The sequence below is a fragment of the Pseudophryne corroboree genome, chromosome 6 (genome assembly GCF_028390025.1).
Source record: "Pseudophryne corroboree isolate aPseCor3 chromosome 6, aPseCor3.hap2, whole genome shotgun sequence".
Lineage (NCBI taxonomy): Eukaryota > Metazoa > Chordata > Amphibia > Anura > Myobatrachidae > Pseudophryne > Pseudophryne corroboree.
The window spans coordinates 838,355,987-838,383,878 of record NC_086449.1 but is presented as its reverse complement, the minus strand read 5'-3'; the positions used below and the strand labels follow the sequence as shown (position 1 = coordinate 838,383,878).

At 48.6% G+C, this 27,892-nt stretch overlaps 1 protein-coding gene across 1 annotated transcript in view; it reads left to right on the top strand.

The window, feature by feature from the left end:
• LOC134933881 (solute carrier organic anion transporter family member 1C1-like) overlaps positions 1–26,762 on the top strand; it is a 153,749-nt gene extending 126,987 nt beyond the window's left edge. Inside the window, 3 exon segments of the mRNA XM_063929420.1 lie at positions 4,496–4,560; positions 25,077–25,194; positions 25,944–26,762. Coding sequence (XP_063785490.1) covers positions 4,496–4,560; positions 25,077–25,194; positions 25,944–26,154 — 394 coding nt within the window. The 3' untranslated portion in view covers positions 26,155–26,762.
• Positions 26,763–27,892: the final 1,130 nt, after the last annotated feature.

The window sequence follows — 27,892 nt, the reverse complement described above, 5'->3', positions numbered from 1 at the left end:
CTCTCTGATCATGTGATGACATGTATGTGCAAGGGAACACGCTATCACTTCTACATGTACTAATTCCCTCTGATCATGTGATGACTTGTATGTGCATGAGAACAGGCTATCACTTCTACATGTACTAATTCTCTCTGATCATGTGATAACACATGTATGTGCATGGGAACACGCTATCACTTCTACATGTACTAATTCTCTCTGCTCATGTGATGACACATGTATGTGCATGAGTACATGCTATCAGTTCTAGATGTACTAATTCTCTCTGATCATGTGATAACACATGTATGTGCATGGGAACACGCTATCACTTCTACATGTACTAATTCTCTCTGATCATGTGATGACACATGTATGTGCATGAGAACATGCTATCAGTTCTACATGTACTAATTCTCTCTGATCATGTGATAACACATGTATGTGCATGGGAACACGCTATCACTTCTACATGTACTAATTCTCTTTGATCATGTGATGACTTGTATGTGCATGAGAACAGGCTATCACTTCTACATGTACTAATTCTCTGATCATGTGATGACATGTATGTGCATGGGAACAAGCTATCACTTCTACATGTACTAATTCTCTCTGATCATGTGATGACATGTATGTGCATGGGAACACGCTATCACTTCTACATGTTCTATTTCTCTCTGATCATGTGATGACATGTATGTGCATGGGAACACGCTATCACTTCTACATGTACTAATTCTCTCTGATCATGTGATGACATGTATGTGCATGGGAACACGCTATCACTTCTACATGTACTAATTCTCTCTGATCATGTGATGACTTGTATGTGCATGAGAACAGGCTATCACTTCTACATGTACTAATTCTCTCTGATCATGTGATGACATGTATGTGCATGGGAACACGCTATCACTTCTACATGTACTAATTCTCTCTGATCATGTGATGACATGTATGTGCATGGGAACACGCTATCACTTCTACATGTACTAATTCCCTCTGATCATGTGATGACTTGTATGTGCATGAGAATAGGCTATCACTTCTACATGTACTAATTCTCTCTGATCATGTGATAACACATGTATGTGCATTGGAACACGCTATCACTTCTACATGTACTAATTCTCTCTGATCATGTGATGACACATGTATGTGCATGAAAACATGCTATCAGTTCTACATGTACTAATTCTCTCTGATCATGTGATAATGCATGTTTGTGCATGGGAACACGCTATCACTTCTACATGTACTAATTCTCTCTGATCATGTGATGACATGTATGTGCATGGGAACACGCTATCACTTCTACATGTTCTATTTCCCTCCGATCATGTGATGACATGTATGTGCATGGGAACACGCTATCACTTCTACATGTACTAATTCTCTCTGATCATGTGATGACTTGTATGTGCATGAGAACAGGCTATCACTTCTACATGTACTAATTCTCTCTGATCATGTGATGACATGTATGTGCATGGGAACACGCTATCACTTCTAAATGTACTAATTCTCTCTGATCATGTGATGACATGTATGTGCATGGGAACACGCTATCACTTCTACATGTTCTATTTCCCTCTGATCATGTAATGACATGTATGTGCATGGGAACACGCTATCACTTCTACATGTACTAATTCTCTCTGATCATGTGATGACATGTATTTGCATGGGAACACGCTATCACTTCTACATGTACTAATTCTCTCTGATCATGTGATGACATGTATGTGCAAGGGAACACGCTATCACTTCTACATGTACTAATTCCCTCTGATCATGTGATGACTTGTATGTGCATGAGAACAGGCTATCACTTCTACATGTACTAATTCTCTCTGATCATGTGATGACATGTATGTGCATGGGAACACGCTATCACTTCTGCATGCTCTATTTCCCTCTGATCATGTGATGACATGTATGTGCATGGGAACATGCTATCACTTCTACATGTACTAATTCTCTCTGATCATGTGATGACATGTATGTGCATGGGAACACGCTATCACTTCTACATGTACTAATTCTCTCTGATCATGTGATGACATGTATGTGCATGAGAACACACTATCACTTCTACATGTACTAATTCTCTTTGATCATGTGATCACACATGTATGTGCATGGGAACATGCTATCACTACTACATGTACTAATTCTCTCTGATCATGTGATGACACATGTATGTGCATGAGAACATGCTATCAGTTCTACATGTACTAATTCTCTCTGATCATGTGATAACACATGTATGTGCATGGGAACACGCTATCACTTCTACATGTACTAATTCTCTCTGCTCATGTGATGACACATGTATGTGCATGAGTACATGCTATCAGTTCTACATGTACTAATTCTCTCTGATCATGTGATAACACATGTATGTGCATGGGAACACGCTATCACTACTACATGTACTAATTCTCTCTGATCATGTGATGACACATGTATGTGCATGAGAACATGCTATCAATTCTAGATGTACTAATTCTCTCTGATCATGTGATAACACATGTATGTGCATGGGAACACGCTATCACTTCTACATGTACTAATTCTCTCTGATCATGTGATGACATGTATGTGCATGGGAACACGCTATCACTTCTACATGTACTAATTCTCTCTGATCATGTGATGACATGTATGTGCATGAGAACACACTATCACTTCTACATGTACTAATTCTCTTTGATCATGTGATCACACATGTATGTGCATGGGAACATGCTATCACTACTACATGTACTAATTCTCTCTGATCATGTGATGACACATGTATGTGCATGAGAACATGCTATCAGTTCTACATGTACTAATTCTCTCTGATCATGTGATAACACATGTATGTGCATGGGAACACGCTATCACTACTACATGTACTAATTCTCTCTGATCATGTGATGACACATGTATGTGCATGAGAACATGCTATCAATTCTAGATGTACTAATTCTCTCTGATCATGTGATAACACATGTATGTGCATGGGAACACGCTATCACTTCTACATGTACTAATTCTCTCTGATCATGTGATGACACATGTATGTGCATGAGAACATGCTATCAGTTCTACATGTACTAATTCTCTCTGATCATGTGATGACATGTATGTGCATGGGAACAAGCTATCACTTCTACATGTACTAATTCTCTCTGATCATGTGATGACATGTATGTGCATGGGAACACGCTATCACTTCTACATGTTCTATTTCTCTCTGATCATGTGATGACATGTATGTGCATGGGAACACGCTATCACTTCTACATATACTAATTCTCTCTGATCATGTGATGACATGTATGTGCATGGGAACACGCTATCACTTCTACATGTACTAATTCTCTCTGATCATGTGATGACTTGTATGTGCATGAGAACAGGCTATCACTTCTACATGTACTAATTCTCTCTGATCATGTGATGACATGTATGTGCATGGGAACATGCTATCAGTTCTACATGTACTAATTCTCTCTGATCATGTGATGACATGTATGTGCATGGGAACAAGCTATCACTTCTACATGTACTAATTCTCTCTGATCATGTGATGACATGTATGTGCATGGGAACACGCTATCACTTCTACATGTTCTATTTCTCTCTGATCATGTGATGACATGTATGTGCATGGGAACACGCTATCACTTCTACATATACTAATTCTCTCTGATCATGTGATGACATGTATGTGCATGGGAACACGCTATCACTTCTACATGTACTAATTCTCTCTGATCATGTGATGACTTGTATGTGCATGAGAACAGGCTATCACTTCTACATGTACTAATTCTCTCTGATCATGTGATGACATGTATGTGCATGGGAACACGCTATCACTTCTACATGTTCTATTTCCCTCTGATCATGTGATGACATGTATGTGCATGAGAACACGCTATCACTTCTACATGTATTCATTCTCTCTGATCATGTGATGAAGGTCTGGAGAGCGACATGACAGGAAAGTAGGGACAGCTGAAGGCATGATTCAGAGACATACACTTAGGTGCTAATTCAGACTGGATCATGGCAGCAATCGCATTCTGAAGCCCTTTGTGGCGTGCGCTTGAGCAGCAGGCGCACTGCGCGGGCGCACCCCGGGAGCCCAGTGAGATGCTAAAAGCATCTCAGGGCTGCGCTCGCCTCTGCCTGATTGACAAGCAGTGGCGGTCACGGGGCGGGACCGGGCGTCTCAACAGCGTTAGAACGCCAATGACGAACCACCCTCCGCTAACACCATGTTAACACCCCCCAACGTTCACTTCCTGTCAGTCACTTTGTGAAGGTGTCCTCATTGCGTGCGGCTACGCAGTGGCACCTAGGTGCATGCGCTATGCAAACACAGCACGTGCGCAGTCTGCCGATAATCGCTCAGTTCAGTGGAACATCGGCTCTCCGTCCATCTCTGAATCATGCCCAACATGCGTAGTGTAAATGTTACCCGGTATGACCACCGTGCCCTTGCCACCCACAGATGTATTAATCCTGAGCTGAAGACTCTCGCCCTGGGTGTCTACACTATGGCCATACGTGTTCTAGGTAAGTGGCTGCTAGGTAAGTCCTGTCAATCTCTGTAGCGCTCACTATGTCATTGCAGAAATACAGAAAGAAGAGTGTGGGGGTCTGGAGGTAGGTACACACACTTACCTGCTATTCAGGGAGATTGGGAAAGTGGCGCCCATGCTGCACTTATTGCTCAGCAACACAATACACTGCTACCGTCACAGCTCCTGTCCGGTGTGTTACCCACAAGTGCTGCCATGTAAGTGGCCACGAGAAACCTTATGTTACAATGCATGTAGCCATAGGGATCATTGTGCCCTATACCCAATGCAGGGAAATGTCTACTATGTCAGGGAGAGCGCCGCTACTGTGTCAGGGAGAGCACCGCTACTGTGTCAGGGAGAGCACCGCTACTGTGTCAGGGAGAGCGCCGCTACTGTGTCAGGGAGAGCGCCGCTACTGTGTTAGGGAGAGCGCCGCTACTGTGTCAGGGAGAGCGCCGCTACTGTGTCAGGGAGAGCGCCGCTACTGTGTTAGGGAGAGCGCCGCTACTGTGTCAGGGAGAGCGCCGCTACTGTGTTAGGGAGAGCGCCGCTACTGTGTCAGGGAGAGCACCGCTACTGTGTCAGGGAGAGCGCCGCTACTGTGTCAGGGAGAGCGCCGCTACTGTGTTAGGGAGAGCGCCGCTACTGTGTCAGGGAGAGCACCGCTACTGTGTCAGGGAGAGCGCCGCTACTGTGTCAGGGAGAGCGCCGCTACTGTGTCAGGGAGAGCGCCGCTACTGTGTCAGGGAGAGCACCGCTACTGTGTCAGGGAGAGCGCCGCTACTGTGTCAGGGAGAGCGCCGCTACTGTGTTAGGGAGAGCGCCGCTACTGTGTCAGGGAGAGCGCCGCTACTGTGTCAGGGAGAGCGCCGCTACTGTGTCAGGGAGAGCGCCGCTACTGTGTCAGGGAGAGCGCCGCTACTGTGTCAGGGAGAGCACCGCTACTGTGTTAGGGAGAGCGCCGCTACTATGTCAGGGAGAGCGCCAGTACTGTGTCAGGGAGAGCGCCGCTACTGTGTCAGGGAGAGCGCCGCTACTGTGTCAGGGAGAGCGCCGCTACGGTGTCAGGGAGAGCGCCGCTACTGTGTCAGGGAGAGCACCGCTACTGTGTCAGGGAGAGCGCCGCTACTGTGTCAGGGAGAGCACCGCTACTGTGTCAGGGAGAGCGCCGCTACTGTGTCAGGGAGAGCACCGCTACTATGTCAGGGAGAGCGCCAGTACTGTGTCAGGGAGAGCACCGCTACTGTGTCAGGGAGAGCGCCGCTACTGTGTCAGGGAGAGCGCCGCTACTGTGTTAGGGAGAGCGCCGCTACTGTGTCAGGGAGAGCACCGCTACTGTGTCAGGGAGAGCGCCGCTACTGTGTCAGGGAGAGCGCCGCTACTGTGTCAGGGAGAGCACCGCTACTGTGTTAGGGAGAGCGCCGCTACTATGTCAGGGAGAGCGCCAGTACTGTGTCAGGGAGAGCGCCGCTACTGTGTCAGGGAGAGCGCCGCTACTGTGTCAGGGAGAGCGCCGCTACGGTGTCAGGGAGAGCGCCGCTACTGTGTCAGGGAGAGCACCGCTACTGTGTCAGGGAGAGCGCCGCTACTGTGTCAGGGAGAGCGCCGCTACTGTGTCAGGGAGAGCGCCGCTACGGTGTCAGGGAGAGCGCCGCTGCTATGTCAGGGAGTAGGGGAAATCGCCGCTACCTGTCAGGGAGAGCGCCGCTACTGTGTCAGGGAGAGCGCCGCTACGGTGTCAGGGAGAGCGCCGCTACTGTGTCAGGGAGAGCACCGCTACTGTGTCAGGGAGAGCGCCGCTACTGTGTCAGGGAGAGCGCCGCTACTGTGTCAGGGAGAGCGCCGCTACGGTGTCAGGGAGAGCGCCGCTGCTATGTCAGGGAGTAGGGGAAATCGCCGCTACCTGTCAGGGAGAGCGCCGCCACTGTGTCAGGGAGAGCGCCGCTACTGTGTCAGGGAGAGCGCCGCTACTGTATCAGGGAGAGCGCCGCTAATGTGTCAGGGAAAGCGCCTCTACTGTGTCAGGGAGAGCGCCGCTACTGTATCAGGGAGAGCGCCGCTACTGTGTCAGGGAGAGCGCCGCTACTGTGTCAGGGAGAGCGCCGCTACTGTATCAGGGAGAGCGCCGCTACTGTATCAGGGAGAGCGCCGCTACTGTGTCAGGGAGAGCGCCGCTACTGTGTCAGGGAGAGCGCCGCTACTGTGTCAGGGAAAGCGCCGCTACTGTGTCAGGGAGAGCGCCGCTGCTGTGTCAGGGAGAGTGCCGCTACTGTGTTAGGGAGAGCGCCGCTACAATGTCAGGGAGAGCGCCGCTGCTGTGTCAGGGAGAGCGCCGCTGCTGTGTCAGGGAGAGCGCCGCTACGCTACTGTTTCGGGGACAGCGCCGCTACTGTGTCGGGGAGAGCGCCGCTGCTATGTCAGGGAGTAGGGGAAATCGCTTCTACCTGTCAGGGAGAGCGCCGCCACTGTGTCAGGGAGAGCGCCGCCACTGTGTCAGGGAGAGTGCCGGTACTATGTCAGGGAGAGCGCTGCCACTGTGTCAGGGAGAGCGCAGCTGCTATGTCAGGGAGAGCGCCGCTGCTATGTCAGGGAGAGCGGCGCTGCTATGTCAGGGAGAGCGCCGCTGCTATGTCAGGGAGAGCGCCGCTGCTATGTCAGGGAGTAGGGGAGATCGCTGCTATGTCAGGTAGTCAGGGAGATCGCTGCTATGTCAGGGAGTAGGGGAGATCGCTGCTATGTCAGGGAGTAGGGGAGATCGCTGCTATGTCATGGAGTAGAGGAGATCGCTGCTATGTCAGGGAGTAGGGGAGATCGCTGCTATGTCATGGAGTAGGGGAGATCGCTGCTATGTCATGGAGTAGGGGAGATCGCTGCTATGTCAGGGAGTAGGGGAGATCGCTGCTATGTCAGGGAGTAGGGGAGATCGCTGCTATGTCAGGGAGTAGGGGAGATCGCTGCTATGTCAGAGAGTCAGGGAGATTGCTGCTATGTCAGGAAGTAGGGGAGATCACTGCTATGTCAGGGAGTAGGGGAGATCGCTGCTATGTCAGGGAGTAGGGGAGATCGCTGCTATGTCAGGGAGTAGGGGAGATCGCTGCTATGTCAGAGAGTCAGGGAGATTGCTGCTATGTCAGGAAGTAGGGGAGATCACTGCTATGTCAGGGAGTAGGGGAGATCGCTGCTATGTCAGGGAGAGCGCCGCCACTGTGTCAGGGAGAGCGCCGTCACTGTGTCAGGGAGAGTGCCGGTACTATGTCAGGGAGAGCGCTGCCACTGTGTCAGGGAGAGCGCAGCTGCTATGTCAGGGAGAGCGCAGCTGCTATGTCAGGGAGAGCGCCGCTGCTATGTCAGGGAGAGCGGCGCTGCTATGTCAGGGAGAGCGCCGCTGCTATGTCAGGGAGAGCGCCGCTGCTATGTCAGGGAGTAGGGGAGATCGCTGCTATGTCAGGGAGTCAGGGAGATCGCTGCTATGTCAGGGAGTAGGGGAGATCGCTGCTATGTCAGGGAGTAGGGGAGATCGCTGCTATGTCATGGAGTAGAGGAGATCGCTGCTATGTCAGGGAGTAGGGGAGATCGCTGCTATGTCATGGAGTAGGGGAGATCGCTGCTATGTCATGGAGTAGGGGAGATCGCTGCTATGTCAGGGAGTAGGGGAGATCGCTGCTATGTCAGGGAGTAGGGGAGATCGCTGCTATGTCAGGGAGTAGGGGAGATCGCTGCTATGTCAGAGAGTCAGGGAGATTGCTGCTATGTCAGGAAGTAGGGGAGATCACTGCTATGTCAGGGAGTAGGGGAGATCGCTGCTATGTCAGGGAGTAGGGGAGATCGCTGCTATGTCAGGGAGTAGGGGAGATCGCTGCTATGTCAGAGAGTCAGGGAGATTGCTGCTATGTCAGGAAGTAGGGGAGATCACTGCTATGTCAGGGAGTAGGGGAGATCGCTGCTATGTCAGGGAGTAGGGGAGATCGCTGCTATGTCAGGGAGTAGGGGAGATCACTGCTATGTCAGGGAGTAGGGGAGATCGCTGCTATGTCAGGGAGTAGGGGAGATCGCTGCTATGTCAGGGAGATGGGGAGATCACTGATATGTCAGGGAGTAGGGGAGATCGCTGCTATGTCAGGGAGATGGGGAGATCGCTGCTATGTCAGGGAGTAGGGGAGATCACTGATATGTCAGGGAGTAGGGGAGATCGCTGCTATGTCAGGGAGGGTTAGCATGTATGTAAATTATATCATCTCTGTGTGATTGGTGTAACTGGGATTCTGTACTGGGTGAAATGGAATCACGCGGAGATTAGCCATTTAATGTACATTACATTTAAGCCACAGCAACTAATCACACGCTTGTTTCTATTGATTGACTTGTTCTGGAGGTGACAGCTAATTTCTGATTGGTTGCTGGACCCCAGGATAACGTTACCACATACTGTAAATACAATAAAGAGGAATGAGTGACAGTATCAGACAACATGTGACCGCAGTGTGAGTGTGTAACACTTTTTATGTACTGCTGGGTTACCTCTATGGGGGGTTTCAGGGGATCACACTGTGGGGTATATAATAGTATCAGGGCTGGATCACACTGTGAGGTATATAATAGTATCAGGGCTGGATCACACTGTGGGGTATATAATAGTATCAGGGCTGGGTCACACTATGGGGTATATAATAGTATCGGGGCTGGGTCACACTGTGGGGTATATAATAGTATCAGGGCCGGGTCACACTATGGGGTATATAATAGTATCAGGGCCGGGTCACACTATGGGGTATATAATAGTATCAGGGCTGGGTCACACTATGGGGTATATAATAGTATCAGGGCTGGGTCACACTATGGGGTATATAATAGTATCAGGGCCGGGTCACACTATGGGGCATATAATAGTACAAGGCTGGGTCACACTATGGGGTATATAATAGTATCAGGGTTGGGGCACACTATGGGGTATATAATAGTATCAGGGCTGGGTCACACTATGGGGTATATAATAGTATCAGGGCTGGGTCACACTATGGGGTATATAATAGTATCAGGGCTGGTCACACTAAGGGGTATATAATAGTATCAGGGCTGGGTCACACTATGGGGTATATAATAGTATCAGGGCTGGGTCACAGTATGGGGTATATAATAGTATCAGGGCTGGGTCACACTATGGGGTATATAATAGTATCAGGGCTGGGTCACACTATGGGGTATATAATAGTATCAGGGCTGGGTCACACTATGGGGTATATAATAGTATCAGGGCTGGGTCACACTATGGGGTATATAATAGTTTCAGGGCCGGGTCACACTATGGGGTATATAATAGTATCAGGGCTGGGTCACACTATGGGGTATATAATAGTATCAGGGCTGGGTCACACTATGGGGTATATAATAGTATCAGGGCTGGTCACACTATGGGATATATAATAGTATCAGGGCTGGTCACACTATGGGGTATATAATAGTATCAGGGCCGGGTCACACTATGGGGTATATAATAGTATCAGGGCTGGGTCACAGTATGGGGTATATAATAGTATCAGGGCTGGGTCACACTGTGGGGTATATAATAGTATCAGGGCTTGGTCACACTATGGGGTATATAATAGTATCAGGGCCGGGTCACACTATGGGGTATATAATAGTATTAGGGCCGGGTCACACTATGGGGTATATAATAGTATCAGGGCTGGGTCACACTATGGGGTATATAATAGTATCAGGGCCGGGTCACACTATGGGGTATATAATAGTATCAGGGCCGGGTCACACTATGGGGTATATAATAGTATCAGGGCCGGGTCACACTATGGGGTATATAATAGTATCAGGGCTGGGTCACACTATGGGGTATATAATAGTGTCAGGGCCGGGTCACACTATGGGGTATATAATAGTATCAGGGCCGGGTCACACTATGGGGTATATAATAGTATCAGGGCTGGGTCACACTATGGGGTATATAATAGTATAAGGGCTGGGTCACACTATGGGGTATATAATAGTATCAGTACTGGGTCACACTATAGGGTATATAATAGTATCAGGGCTGGGTCACACTATGGGGTATATAATAGTATCAGGGCCGGGTCACACTATGGTGTATATAATAGTATCAGGGCTGGGTCACACTATGGGGTATATAATAGTATCAGTACTGGGTCACACTATAGGGTATATAATAGTATCAGGGCTGGGTCACAGTATGGGGTATATAATAGTATCAGGGCTGGGTCACACTATGGGGTATATAATAGTATCGGGCTGGGTCACACTATGGGATATATATTAGTATCAGGGCTGGGTCACACTATGGGGTATGTAATAGTATCAGGGCTGGGTCACACTATGGGGTATATAATAGTATCGGGGCTGGGTCACACTATGGGGTATATATTAGTATCGGGGCTGGGTCACACTATGGGGTATATAATAGTATCGGGGCTGGGTCACACTATGGGGTATATAATAGTATCAGGGCTGGGTCACACTATGGGGTATATAATAGTATCAGGGCTGGGTCACACTATGGGGTATATAATAGTATCAGGGCCGGGTCACACTATGGGGTATATAATAGTATCAGGGCTGGTCACACTAAGGGGTATATAATAGTATCAGGGCTGGGTCACACTATGGGGTATATAATAGTATCAGGGCTGGGTCACAGTATGGGGTATATAATAGTATCAGGGCTGGGTCACACTATGGGGTATATAATAGTATCAGGGCTGGGTCACACTATGGGGTATATAATAGTATCAGGGCTGGGTCACACTATGGGGTATATAATAGTATCAGGGCTGGGTCACACTATGGGGTATATAATAGTTTCAGGGCCGGGTCACACTATGGGGTATATAATAGTATCAGGGCTGGGTCACACTATGGGGTATATAATAGTATCAGGGCTGGGTCACACTATGGGGTATATAATAGTATCAGGGCTGGATCACAGTATGGGGTATATAATAGTATCAGGGCTGGGTCACACTATGGGGTATATAATAGTATCAGGGCTGGTCACACTATGGGATATATAATAGTATCAGGGCTGGTCACACTATGGGGTATATAATAGTATCAGGGCCGGGTCACACTATGGGGTATATAATAGTATCAGGGCTGGGTCACACTATGGGGTATATAATAGTATCAGGGCTGGGTCACACTATGGGGTATATAATAGTATCAGGGCTGGGTCACACTATGGGGCATATAATAGTATCAGGGCTGGGTCACAGTATGGGGTATATAATAGTATCAGGGCTGGGTCACACTGTGGGGTATATAATAGTATCAGGACTGGGTCACACTATGGGGTATATAATAGTATCAGGGCCGGGTCACACTATGGGGTATATAATAGTATTAGGGCCGGGTCACACTATGGGGTATATAATAGTATCAGGGCTGGGTCACACTATGGGGTATATAATAGTATCAGGGCCGGGTCACACTATGGGGTATATAATAGTATCAGGGCCGGGTCACACTATGGGGTATATAATAGTATCAGGGCCGGGTCACACTATGGGGTATATAATAGTATCAGGGCTGGGTCACACTATGGGGTATATAATAGTATCAGGGCCGGGTCACACTATGGGGTATATAATAGTATCAGGGCCGGGTCACACTATGGGGTATATAATAGTATCAGGGCTGGGTCACACTATGGGGTATATAATAGTATAAGGGCTGGGTCACACTATGGGGTATATAATAGTATCAGTACTGGGTCACACTATAGGGTATATAATAGTATCAGGGCTGGGTCACACTATGGGGTATATAATAGTATCAGGGCCGGGTCACACTATGGAGTATATAATAGTATCAGGGCTGGGTCACACTATGGGGTATATAATAGTATCAGTACTGGGTCACACTATAGGGTATATAATAGTATCAGGGCTGGGTCACAGTATGGGGTATATAATAGTATCAGGGCTGGGTCACACTATGGGGTATATAATAGTATCGGGCTGGGTCACACTATGGGATATATATTAGTATCAGGGCTGGGTCACACTATGGGGTATGTAATAGTATCAGGGCTGGGTCACACTATGGGGTATATAATAGTATCGGGGCTGGGTCACACTATGGGGTATATATTAGTATCGGGGCTGGGTCACACTATGGGGTATATAATAGTATCGGGGCTGGGACACACTATGGGGTATATAATAGTATCAGGGCTGGGTCACACTATGGGGTATATAATAGTATCAGGGCTGGGTCACACTATGGGGTATATAATAGTATCAGGGCCGGGTCACACTGTGGGGTATATAATAGTATCAGGGCTGGGTCACACTATGGGGTATATAATAGTATCAGGGCTGGGTCACAGTATGGGGTATATAATAGTATCAGGGCTGGGTCACACTATGGGGTATATAATAGTATCAGGGCTGGGTCACACTATGGGGTATATAATAGTATCAGGGCCGGGTCACACTATGGGGTATATAATAGTATCAGGGCTGGGTCACACTATGGGCTATATAATAGTATCGGGGCTGGGTCACACTATGGGGTATATAATAGTATCAGGGCTGGGTCACACTATGGGGTATATAATAGTATCAGGGCTGGGTCACACCATGGGGTATATAATAGTATCAGGGCCGGGTCACAGTAAGGGGTATATAATAGTATCAGGGCTGGGTCACACTATGGGGTATATAATAGTATCAGGGCTGGGTCACACTATGGGGTATATAATAGTATCAGGGCTTGGTCACACTATGGCGTATATAATAGTATCAGGGCTGGGTCACACTATGGGGTATATAATAGTATCAGGGCAGGGTCACACTATGGGGTATATAATAGTATCAGGGCTTGGTCACACTATGGGGTATATAATAGTATCAGGGCTGGGTCACAGTATGGGGTATATAATAGTATCAGGGCTGGTCACACTATGGGGTATATAATAGTATCAGGGCTGGGTCACACTATGCGGTATATAATAGTATCAGGGCCGGGTCACAGTATGGGGTATATAATAGTATCAGGGCTGGGTCACACTATGGGGTATATAATAGTATCAGGGCTGGGTCACACTATGGGGTATATAATAGTATCAGGGCTGGGTCACACTATGGGGTATATAACAGTATCAGGGCTGGGTCACACTATGGGGTATATAAGAGTATCAGGGCTGGGTCACACTATGGGGCATATAATAGTATCAGGGCCGGGTCACAGTATGGGGTATATAATAGTATCAGGGCCGGGTCACAGTATGGGGTATATAATAGTATCAGGGCTGGGTCACACTGTGGGGTATATAATAGTATCAGGGCTGGGTCACACTATGGGGTATATAATAGTATCAGGGCCGGGTCACACTATGGGGTATATAATAGTATTAGGGCCGGGTCACACTATGGGGTATATAATAGTATCAGGGCTGGGTCACACTATGGGGTATATAATAGTATCAGGGCCGGGTCACACTATGGGGTATATAATAGTATCAGGGTCGGGTCACACTATGGGGTATATAATAGTATCAGGGCCGGGTCACACTATGGGGTATATAATAGTATCAGGGCTGGGTCACACTATGGGGTATATAATAGTATCAGGGCCGGGTCACACTATGGGGTATATAATAGTAACAGGGCCGGGTCACACTATGGGGTATATAATAGTATCAGGGCTGGGTCACACTATGGGGTATATAATAGTATAAGGGCTGGGTCACACTATGGGGTATATAATAGTATCAGTACTGGGTCACACTATAGGGTATATAATAGTATCAGGGCTGGGTCACACTATGGGGTATATAATAGTATCAGGGCTGGGTCACACTATGGAGTATATAATAGTATCAGGGCTGGGTCACACTATGGGGTATATAATAGTATCAGTACTGGGTCACACTATAGGGTATATAATAGTATCACTGCTGGGTCACAGTATGGGGTATATAATAGTATCAGGGCTGGGTCACACTATGGGGTATATAATAGTATCGGGCTGGGTCACACTATGGGATATATATTAGTATCAGGGCTGGGTCACACTATGGGGTATGTAATAGTATCAGGGCTGGGTCACACTATGGGGTATATAATAGTATCGGGGCTGGGTTACACTATGGGGTATATATTAGTATCGGGGCTGGGCCACACTATGGGGTATATAATAGTATCGGGGCTGGGTCACTCTATGGGGTATATAATAGTATCAGGGCTGGGTCACACTATGGGGTATATAATAGTATCAGGGCTGGGTCACACTATGGGGTATATAATAGTATCAGGGCCGGGTCACACTATGGGGTATATAATAGTATCAGGGCTGGGTCACACTATGGGGTATATAATAGTATCAGGGCTGGGTCACAGTATGGGGTATATAATAGTATCAGGGCTGGGTCACACTATGGGGTATATAATAGTATCAGGGCTGGGTCACACTATGGGGTATATAATAGTATCAGGGCTGGGTCACACTATGGGGTATATAATAGTATCAGGGCTTGGTCACACTATGGCGTATATAATAGTATCAGGGCTGGGTCACACTATGGGGTATATAATAGTATCAGGGCAGGGTCACACTATGGGGTATATAATAGTATCAGGGCTTGGTCACACTATGGGGTATATAATAGTATCAGGGCTGGGTCACAGTATGGGGTATATAATAGTATCAGGGCTGGTCACACTATGGGGTATATAATAAGAATTTACTTACCGATAATTCTATTTCTCGGAGTCCGTAGTGGATGCTGGGGTTCCTGAAAGGACCATGGGGAATAGCGGCTCCGCAGGAGACAGGGCACAAAAAAGTAAAGCTTTACTAGGTCAGGTGGTGTGCACTGGCTCCTCCCCCTATGACCCTCCTCCAGACTCCAGTTAGGTACTGTGCCCGGACGAGCATACACAATAAGGGAGGCATTTTGAATCCCGGGTAAGACTCATACCAGCCACACCAATCACACCGTACAACTTGTGATCTAAACCCAGTTAACAGTATGACAACAGAAAGGGCCTCTTAAAGATGGCTCCTTAACAATAACCCGAATTAGTTAACAATAACTATGTACAAGTATTGCAGATAATCCGCACTTGGGATGGGCGCCCAGCATCCACTACGGACTCCGAGAAATAGAATTATCGGTAAGTAAATTCTTATTTTCTCTATCGTCCTAAGTGGATGCTGGGGTTCCTGAAAGGACCATGGGGATTATACCAAAGCTCCCAAACGGGCGGGAGAGTGCGGATGACTCTGCAGCACCGAATGAGAGAACTCCAGGTCCTCCTTTGCCAGGGTATCAAATTTGTAAAATTTTACAAACGTGTTCTCCCCCGACCACGTAGCTGCTCGGCAGAGTTGTAATGCCGAGACCCCTCGGGCAGCCGCCCAAGATGAGCCCACCTTCCTTGTGGAGTGGGCTTTTACAGTTTTAGGCTGTGGCAGGCCTGCCACAGAATGTGCAAGTTGAATTGTGTTACAAATCCAACGAGCAATCGACTGCTTAGAAGCAGGTGCGCCCAACTTGTTGGGTGCATACAATATAAACAGCGAGTCAGATTTTCTGACTCCAGCCGTCCTTGCAATGTATATTTTTAAGGCTCTGACAACGTCCAACAACTTGGAGTCCTCCAAGTCGCTAGTGGCCGCAGGCACCACAATAGGTTGGTTCAGATGAAATGCTGATACCACTTTAGGGAGAAAATGCGGACGAGTCCGCAGTTCTGCCCTATCCGAATGGAAGATTAGATAAGGACTTTTATAAGATAAAGCCGCCAATTCAGATACTCTCCTGGCAGAGGCCAGGGCTAGTAACATAGTCACTTTCAATGTGAGATATTTCAAATCCACCTTTTTCAATGGTTCAAACCAATGGGATTTGAGGAAATCTAAAACTACATTTAGATCCCACGGTGCCACCGGAGGCACCACAGGAGGCTGTATATGCAGTACTCCCTTGACAAAAGTCTGGACCTCAGGGACAGAGGCCAATTCTTTTTGGAAGAATATTGACAGGGCCGAAATTTGAACCTTAATGGATCCCAATTTGAGACCCATAGATAATCCTGATTGCAGGAAATGTAGGAAACGACCCAGTTGGAATTCCTCCGTCGGAACCCTCCGATCCTCGCACCACGCTACATATTTTCGCCAAATGCGGTGATAATGTTTCACGGTGACTTCCTTCCGTGCCTTAATCAAGGTAGGAATGACTTCTTCTGGAATGCCTTTCCCTTTTAGGATCTGGCGTTCAACCGCCATGCCGTCAAACGCAGCCGCGGTAAGTCTTGAAAAAGACAGGGACCCTGCTGTAGCAGGTCCCTTCTCAGAGGTAGAGGCCACGGTTCGTCCGTGAGCATCTCTTGAAGTTCCGGATACCAAGTCCTTCTCGGCCAATCCGGAACCACTAGTATTGTTCTTACTCTTCTTTGCCGTATGATCTTCAATACCTTTGGTATGAGCGGCAGAGGAGGAAACACATACACTGACTGGTACACCCAAGGAGTTACCAGTGCGTCCACAGCTATTGCCTGTGGATCTCTTGACCTGGCGCAATATTTGTCCAGTTTCTTGTTGAGGCGAGACGCCATCATGTCTACAATTGGTCTTTCCCAACGGTCTATTAACATGTTGAAGACTTCTGGATGTAGACCCCACTCTCCCGGATGAAGATCGTGTCTGCTGAGGAAGTCTGCTTCCCAGTTGTCCACGCCCGGGATGAACACTGCTGACAGTGCTATCACGTGATTCTCCGCCCAGCGAAGAATCTTGGCAGCTTCTGCCATTGCACTCCTGCTTCTTGTGCCGCCCTGCCTGTTTACATGGGCGACCGCCGTGATGTTGTCCGACTGAATCAACACCGGCTTTCCTTGCAGGAGAAGTTCCGCCTGGCTTAGAGCATTGTAGATTGCTCTTAGTTCCAGAATGTTTATGTGAAGAGACTTTTCCAGACTCGTCCATACTCCCTGGAAGTTTCTTCCTTGTGTGACTGCTCCCCAGCCTCTCAGGCTGGCGTCCGTGGTCACCAGGATCCAATCCTGAATGCCGAATCTGCGGCCTTCTAATAGGTGAGCCTTCTGCAACCACCACAGAAGTGACACCCTTGTCTTTGGTGACAGGGTTATTCGCAGGTGCATCTGCAGATGCGACCCTGACCATTTGTCCAACAGATCCCTTTGGAATATTCTTGCATGGAATCTGCCGAATGGAATTGCTTCGTAAGAAGCCACCATTTTTCCCAGGACTCTTGTGCATTGATGTACTGACACTTTTCCTGGTTTTAGGAGGTTCCTGACCAGATCGGATAACTCCTTGGCTTTTTCCTCTGGAAGGAAAACCTTTTTCTGAACCGTGTCCAGAATCATTCCTAGGAACAGCAGACGAGTTGTCGGGATTAAATGGGATTTTGGAATATTCAGAATCCACCCGTGTTGTCTTAGCACCTCTTGAGATAGTGCTAAAGCTGTCTCCAGCTGTTCTCTGGACCTTGCCCTTATTAGGAGATCGTCCAAGTATGGGATAACTAATACGCCTTTTCTTCGAAGAAGAATCATCATCTCGGCCATTACCTTGGTAAAGACCCGAGGCGCCGTGGACAATCCGAACGGCAGCGTCTGAAACTGATAGTGACAGTTTTGAACAATGAACCTGAGGTACCCCTGGTGTGCGGGGTAAATCGGAACGTGTAGATACGCATCCTTGATGTCCAAGGATACCATAAAGTCCCCTTCTTCCAGGTTCGCTATCACTGCTCTGAGTGACTCCATCTTGAACTTGAACTTTTTTATGTAGAGGTTCAAGGACTTCAGATTTAGAATAGGCCTTACCGAGCCATCCGGCTTCGGTACCACAAATAGAGTGGAATAATACCCCTTTCCTTGTTGTAATAGGGGTACTTTGACTATCACCTGCTGAGCGTACAGCTTGTGAATGGCTTCCAACACCCTCTCCCTTTCGGAAGAGACGGTTGGTAAGGCAGACTTCAGGAAACGATGAGGAGGATCCGTCTCTAATTCCAACCTGTACCCCTGAGATATTATCTGCAGGATCCAGGGGTCTACCTGCGAGTGAGCCCACTGCGCGCTGTAATTTTTGAGACGGCCCCCCACTGTCCCCGAGTCCGCTTGAGAGGCCCCAGCGTCATGCTGAGGTTTTTGCAGGAGCCGGGGAGGGCTTCTGTTCCTGGGAAGGAGCTGCCTGTTGGTGTCTCTTCCCTCTTCCTCTGCCTCGTGGCAGGTACGACAAGCCCTTTGCTCTCTTATTTTTGTAGGAGCGAAAAGGCTGCGGTTGAAAGGTCGGTGCCTTTCTCTGTTGGGGAGTGACTTGAGGTAAAAAAGTGGATTTCCCGGCAGTAGCCGTGGCCACCAAGTCTGATAGACCAACTCCAAATAACTCCTCCCCTTTATACGGCAAAACCTCCATGTGACGTTTTGAATCCGCATCGCCTGTCCACTGTCGTGTCCATAAGGCTCTTCTGGCTGAAATGGACATAGCACTCACCCGAGATGCCAGTGTGCAAATATCCCTCTGTGCATCACGCATATAGATAAATGCATCCTTTATTTGTTCTAACGACAGTAAAACATTGTCCCTATCTAGGGTATCAATATTTTCAATCAGGGATTCTGACCAAACTACTCCAGCACTGCACATCCAGGCAGTTGCTATAGCTGGTCGTAGTATAACACCTGCATGTGTGTATATATTCTTTTGAATAACTTCCATCTTTCTATCTGATGGATCCTTAAGTGCGGCCGTCTCAGGAGAGGGTAACGCCACTTGTTTGGATAAGCGTGTGAGCGCCTTGTCCACCTTAGGGGGTGTTTCCCAGCGCGCCCTAACCTCTGGCGGGAAAGGGTATAATGCCAATAACTTTTTTGAAATTATCAACTTTTTATCAGGAGCAACCCACGCTTCATCACACACGTCATTTAATTCTTCTGATTCAGGAAAAACTGTTTGTAGTTTTTTCACACCATACATAATACCCTGTTTTACGGTATCTGTAGTATCAGCTAAATGTAACGTCTCCTTCATTGCCAAAATCATATAACGTGTGGCCCTACTGGAAAATACGTTTGAATTTCTACCGTCGTCACTGGAATCAGTGCCCGTGTCTGGGTCTGTGTCGACCGACTGAGGCAAAGGGCGTTTTACAGCCCCTGACGGTGTTTGAGGCGCCTGGACAGGCATTAATTGATTGTCCGGCCGCCTCATGTCCTCAACTGACTGTTTAAGGGAAGATAAACCATCACGTAATTCCACAAATAAAGGCATCCATTCTGGTGTCGACCCCCTGGGGGGTGACATCTGCATATTTGGCAATTGCTCCGCCTCCACACCAATATCGTCCTCATACATGTCGACACCACGTACCGACACACACCGCAAACTCACAGGGAATGCTCTAATGAAGACAGGACCCACTAGCCCTTTTGGGGAGACAGAGGGAGAGTCTGCCAGCACACACCACAAAGCGCTATATATACAAGGGATATCCTTATATTAAGTGCTCCCTTATAGCTGCTTTAATATATATATATATAGCCATTAATGTGCCCCCCCTCTCTGTTTTACCCTGTTTCTGTAGTGCAGTGCAGGGGAGAGACCTGGGAGCCGTTCTGACCAGCGGAGCTGTGACAGAAAATGGCGCCGTGTGCTGAGGAGATAGGCCCCGCCCCTTTTTCGGCGGGTTCTTCTCCCGCTATTTTTCCAGTCAGGCAGGGGTTAAATATCTCCATATAGCCCCTATGGGCTATATGTGAGGTATTTTTAGCCTTGTATAAGGTTTATATTTGCCTCTCAGAGCGCCCCCCCCCAGCGCTCTGCACCCTCAGTGACTGCCCAGTGAAGTGTGCTGAGAGGAAAATGGCGCACAGCTGCAGTGCTGTGCGCTACCTTATGAAGACTGAGGAGTCTTCAGCCGCCGGTTTCCGGACCTCTTCACGCTTCAGCATCTGCAAGGGGGTCGGCGGCGCGGCTCCGGGACCGGACTCCACGGCTGGGCCTGTGTTCGATCCCTCTGGAGCTAATGGTGTCCAGTAGCCAAGCAGCAAATCCACTCTGCATGCAGGTGAGTTTACTACTTTCCCCCTAAGTCCCACGTTGCAGTGATCCTGTTGCCAGCAGGACTCACTGTAAAGAAAAAAACCTAAACTAAACTTTCTCTAAGCAGCTCTTTAGGAGAGCCACCTAGATTGCACCCTTCTCGTTCGGGCACAAAATCTAACTGGAGTCTGGAGGAGGGTCATAGGGGGAGGAGCCAGTGCACACCACCTGACCTAGTAAAGCTTTACTTTTTTGTGCCCTGTCTCCTGCGGAGCCGCTATTCCCCATGGTCCTTTCAGGAACCCCAGCATCCACTTAGGACGATAGAGAAAATAGTATCAGGGCTGGGTCACACTATGCGGTATATAATAGTATCAGGGCCGGGTCACAGTATGGGGTATATAATAGTATCAGGGCTGGGTCACACTATGGGGTATATAATAGTATCAGGGCTGGGTCACACTATGGGGTATATAATAGTATCAGGGCTGGGTCACACTATGGGGTATATAACAGTATCAGGGCTGGGTCACACTATGGGGTATATAATAGCATCAGGGCTGGGTCACACTATGGGGCATATAATAGTATCAGGGCCGGGTCACAGTATGGGGTATATAATAGTATCAGGGCCGGGTCACAGTATGGGGTATATAATAGTATCAGGGCTTGGTCACACTATGGGGTATATAATAGTATCAGGGCTGGGTCACAGTATGGGGTATATAATAGTATCAGGGCTGGGTCACACTATGCGGTATATAATAGTATCAGGGCCGGGTCACAGTATGGGGTATATAATAGTATCAGGGCTGGGTCACACTATGGGGTATATAATAGTATCAGGGCTGGGTCACACTATGGGGTATATAATAGTATCAGGGCAGGGTCACACTATGGGGTATATAACAGTATCAGGGCTGGGTCACACTATGGGGTATATAATAGTATCAGGGCTGGTCACACTATGGGGTATATAACAGTATCAGGGCTGGGTCACACTATGGGGTATATAATAGTATCAGGGCTGGGTCACACTATGGGGCATATAATAGTATCAGGGCTGGTCACACTATGGGGTATATAATAGTATCAGGGCTGGATCACACTATGGGGCATATAATAGTATCAGGGCTGGGTCACACTATGGGGCATATAATAGTATCAGGGCCGGGTCACAGTATAGGGTATATAATAGTATCAGGGCCGGGTCACAGTATGGGGTATATAATAGTATCAGGGCTTGGTCACACTATGGGGTATATAATAGTATCAGGGCTGGGTCACACTATGCGGTATATAATAGTATCAGGGCCGGGAAACAGTATGGGGTATATACTAGTATCAGGGCTGGGTCACACTATGGGGTATATAATAGTATCAGGGCTGGGTCACACTATGGGATATATAATAGTATCAGGGCAGGGTCACACTATGGGGTATATAACAGTATCAGGGCTGGGTCACACTATGGGGTATATAATAGTATCAGGGCTGGTCACACTATGGGGTATATAACAGTATCAGGGCTGGGTCACACTATGGGGTATATAATAGTATCGGGGCTGGGTCACACTATGGGGTATATAATAGTATCAGGGCTGGGTCACACTATGGGGTATATAATAGTATCAGGGCTGGGTCACACTGTGGGGTATATAATAGTATCAGGGCTGGGTCACACTATGGGGTATATAATAGTATCAGGGCTGGGTCACACTGTGGGGTATATAATAGTAACAGGGCCGGGTCACACTATGGGGTATATAATAGTATCAGGGCTGGGTCACATTATGGGGTATATAATAGTAACAGGGCTGGGTCACACTATGGGGTAAATAATAGTAACAGGGCTGGGTCACACTATGGGGTATATAATAGTATCAGGGCTGGGTCACACTGTGGGGTATATAATAGTATCAGGGCTGGGTCACACTATGGGGTATATAATAGTAACAGGGCTGGGTCACACTGTGGGGTATATAATAGTATCAGGGCTGGGTCACACTGTGGGATATATAATAGTATCTGGGCTTGGTCACACTATGGGGTATATAATAGTATCAGGGCTTGGTCACACTATGGGGTATATAATAGTATCAGGGCTTGGTCACACTATGGGGTATATAATAGTATCAGGGCTGGATCACACTATGGGGCATATAATAGTATCAGGGCTGGGTCACACTATGGGGCATATAATAGTATCAGGGCCGGGTCACAGTATGGGGTATATAATAGTATCAGGGCCGGGTCACAGTATGGGGTATATAATAGTATCAGGGCTTTGTCACACTATGGGGTATATAATAGTATCAGGGCTGGGTCACAGTATGGGGTATATAATAGTATCAGGGCTGGTCACACTATGGGGTATATAATAGTATCAGGGCTGGGTCACACTATGCGGTATATAATAGTATCAGGGCCGGGTCACAGTATGGGGTATATAATAGTATCAGGGCTTGGTCACACTATGGGGTATATAATAGTATCAGGGCTGGGTCACACTATGGGATATATAATAGTATCAGGGCTGGGTCACACTATGGGGTATATAACAGTATCAGGGCTGGGTCACACTATGGGGTATATAATAGTATCAGGGCTGGGTCACACTATGGGGTATATAACAGTATCAGGGCTGGGTCACACTATGGGGTATATAATAGTATCAGGGCTGGTCACACTATGGGGTATATAACAGTATCAGGGCTGGGTCACACTATGGGGTATATAATAGTATCAGGGCTGGTCACACTATGGGGTATATAATAGTATCAGGGCTGGGTCACACTATGGGGCATATAATAGTATCAGGGCTGGTCACACTATGGGGTATATAATAGTATCAGGGCTGGATCACACTATGGGGCATATAATAGTATCAGGGCTGGGTCACACTATGGGGCATATAATAGTATCAGGGCCGGGTCACAGTATGGGGTATATAATAGTATCAGGGCCGGGTCACAGTATGGGGTATATAATAGTATCAGGGCTTGGTCACACTATGGGGTATATAATAGTATCAGGGCTGGGTCACAGTATGGGGTATATAATAGTATCAGGGCTGGTCACACTATGGGGTATATAATAGTATCAGGGCTGGGTCACACTATGCGGTATATAATAGTATCAGGGCCGGGTCACAGTATGGGGTATATAATAGTATCAGGGCTGGGTCACACTATGGGGTATATAATAGTATCAGGGCTGGGTCACACTATGGGGTATATAATAGTATCAGGGATGGGTCACACAATGGGGTATATAACAGTATCAGGGCTGGGTCACACTATGGGGTATATAATAGTATCAGGGCTGGTCACACTATGGGGTATATAACAGTATCAGGGCTGGGTCACACTATGGGGTATATAATAGTATCAGGGCTGGGTCACACTATGGGGCATATAATAGTATCAGGGCTGGTCACACTATGGGGTATATAATAGTATCAGGGCTGGATCACACTATGGGGCATATAATAGTATCAGGGCTGGGTCACACTTTGGGGTATATAATAGTATCAGGGGTGGGTCACACTATGGGGTATATAATAGTATCAGGGCTGGGTCACACTATGGGGTATATAATAGTATCAGGGCTGGGTCACAGTATGGGGTATATAATAGTATCAGGGCTGGGTCACACTATGGGGTATATAATAGTATCAGGGCTGGGTCACACTATGGGGTATATAACAGTATCAGGGCTGGGTCACACTATGCGGTATATAATAGTATCAGGGCTGGGTCACACTATGGGGTATATAATAGTATCGGGGCTGGATCACACTATGGGGCATATAATAGTATCAGGGCTGGGTCACACTTTGGGGTATATAATAGTATCAGGGGTGGGTCACACTATGGGGTATATAATAGTATCAGAGCTGGGTCACACTATGGGGTATATAATAGTATCAGGGCTGGGTCACAGTATGGGGTATATAATAGTATCAGGGCTGGGTCACACTATGGGGTATATAATAGTATCAGGGCTGGGTCACACTATGGGGTATATAACAGTATCAGGGCTGGGTCACACTATGCGGTATATAATAGTATCAGGGCTGGGTCACACTATGGGGTATATAATAGTATCAGGGCTGGGTCACAGTATGGGGTATATAATAGTATCAGGGCTGGGTCACACTATGGGGTATATAATAGTATCAGGGCTGGGTCACACTATGCGGTATATAATAGTATCAGGGCTGGGTCACACTATGGGGTATATAATAGTATCGGGGCTGGGTCACACTATGGGGTATATAATAGTATCAGGGCCGGGTCACACTATGGGGTATATAATAGTATCGGGGCTGGGTCACACTATGGGGTATATAATAGTATCAGGGCTGGTCACAGTATGGGGTATATAATAGTATCAGGGCTGGGTCACACTGTGGGGTATATAATAGTATCAGGCTAAGGCTGTGTTTGCCCCATACAGCTGGTGTTCCGGCCCCGATGTACTTAGGGGCTCTGATAGACCGCGTCTGTCTGACATGGAGCTGGCGACAGTGCGGCGGGAAAGGCTTCTGCCGATTATACGACACCGATGGGTTTCGGTAAGTGACCGGTAACTCCCTTTACTTACTCCAGTCATTAGATTGTACTTTATGGGCCTGATCATGTTTGTGCGCAATGCCGATGTTCACGCTACGGAGCAATTATCGCCAGACTGCGCCGTCGCACTGCACACGTGCCAGGGGGCCTCTGCAATGCCGAGCGCTGTGAGGAGTTTAATGCAGAGGGATTGATAGGAAGGACCGGAAGGGGGAGGTAACGGGGAGTGGCGACAAATAGGCGGGCCTTCTCTGGGGCGTGTCTCTGCCTTCAGCTACGACTATGTACATATAGAAACATGGCGCCAGTGTCGCTACAGCCGCAACCAGTCTGTGTGACCGTAGAACCACTCAGGGGTGTTTCTCGTTATTGCGCCAGCGCTGCGCATGTGTACTCGGGTGCTGGGGACGTGCGATGATCCCGGTGGGCGTCTGTATCCTTTTCTGCGCGGCTGCATCACTTGCGATGATTAGCAGTTCCATCGCCTGGAAAATCGCAGCTGCGCAGGCGTGTGCGTAAAGACGTGATTCAGGCCGTGTGTCTCATTCACTTCTCGATACTAACTACAGTGCTACTTAGTTGTGGGGGAAGGGGACAGGATCCGAGGAATGGCCAGTGGGGGGGATACTGCGCCTAATGTGGCACGCCACCCCCCCATCACAGATACCCTGTCTGATGCCATTACTGAGGTCTGTGCCCCGCCCCCCCCATCACGATACTGTAAGTGGTGACTGACGCTCTTCTCTTGCAGGTCCATCTACCTGGGGGTGGCGGTGACGCTGGGCGCTGGCTTCCTATGCCTGTGTTCTGCTGTACTGTACATGGTGCAGAAGAGATGTGCCGCAGGAGAAAGCACCTCCCCCTGTCATGGGCGCAAGAGCTCAGCGCTGCCCTCTAACCTCATCCGTAACGTCCGGCTATTAAAGACCTCATACTGGGCGCAGAGGGAGACCCGCCTCTAACGTCACCGTACTCAGCAGCTGGAAGTGTGCGTGATGCCACCGTAGTCCTGGCTCCTTCCTGCCAGTGTTACGGAGCGTTGCAGGTGGCACGCCGGCGGCTGTGAGGAAGGAGTACAGATGAGCGGCGGTGCAGAGACATTTCTCCTGGATTGCGTATTACAATGGAATCTGACATTTATTCGATGACACAGACATCACGTTCTGCGGCTTCTTCATTATCCGCAGTATGCGTCTGACGCAGGAACGCGCACAGAACAGCCGCATCGCGTGTGGCCCCCCCTGACCCGCACAAACTACACCCATTATAAATATGCCAGGGACTGCCATGGTTCTGCCCTGTAAATGATCGCTCAGCCGGCATCCCGCACCTCCGGCAATCTTAGACCCTATTACATACGCCCCAGGGCGACTCTTATCCGCTGTACGATTATATAACCGCTGGGAAGTCACAGAGCACCGGGTCATGTAGTGTCAGATTGTGTTATTGTTATTGTAGGAGTCATCTAGGAAATGATGTAACTGTTCCAGTAGGAAATATCTCTCCCCCGCATTACTGCAGCCTCCACTCTGATCTCTCCCCCGCATTACTGCAGCCTCCGCGCTGATCTCTCCCCCGCATTACTGCAGCCTCCGCGCTGATCTCTCCCCCGCATTACTGCAGCCTCCACTCTGATCTCTCCCCCGCATTACTGCAGCCTCCACTCTGATCTCTCCCCCGCATTACTGCAGCCTCCACTCTGATCTCTCCCCCGCATTACTGCAGCCTCCGCGCTGATCTCTCCCCCGCATTACTGCAGCCTCCACTCTGATCTCCCCCCCGCATTACTGCAGCCTCCACTCTGATCTCTCCCCCGCATTACTGCAGCCTCCACTCTGATCTCTCCCCAGCATTACTGCAGCCTCCGCGCTGATCTCTCCCCCGCATTACTGCAGCCTCCGCGCTGATCTCTCCCCCGCATTACTGCAGCCTCCACTCTGATCTCCCCCCCGCATTACTGCAGCCTCCACTCTGATCTCTCCCCCCCGCATTACTGCAGCCTCCACTCTGATCTCTCCCCATCATTACTGCAGCCTCCACTCTGATCTCTCCCCCGCATTACTGCAGCCTCCACTCTGATCTCCCCCCCGCATTACTGCAGCCTCCACTCTGATCTCTCCCCCGCATTACTGCAGCCTCCGCGCTGATCTCCCCCCCGCATTACTGCAGCCTCCACTCTGATCTCTCCCCCGCATTACTGCAGCCTCCGCGCTGATCTCTCCCCCCGCATTACTGCAGCCTCCACTCTGATCTCTCCCCCGCATTACTGCAGCCTCCACTCTGATCTCTCCCCCGCATTACTGCAGCCTCCACTCTGATCTCTCCCCCGCATTACTGCAGCCTCCGCGCTGATCTCTCCCCCGCATTACTGCAGCCTCCACTCTGATCTCCCCCCCGCATTACTGCAGCCTCCACTCTGATCTCTCCCCCGCATTACTGCAGCCTCCACTCTGATCTCTCCCCAGCATTACTGCAGCCTCCGCGCTGATCTCTCCCCCGCATTACTGCAGCCTCCGCGCTGATCTCTCCCCCGCATTACTGCAGCCTCCACTCTGATCTCCCCCCCCGCATTACTGCAGCCTCCACTCTGATCTCTCCCCCCCGCATTACTGCAGCCTCCACTCTGATCTCTCCCCCGCATTACTGCAGCCTCCACTCTGATCTCTCCCCCGCATTACTGCAGCCTCCACTCTGATCTCC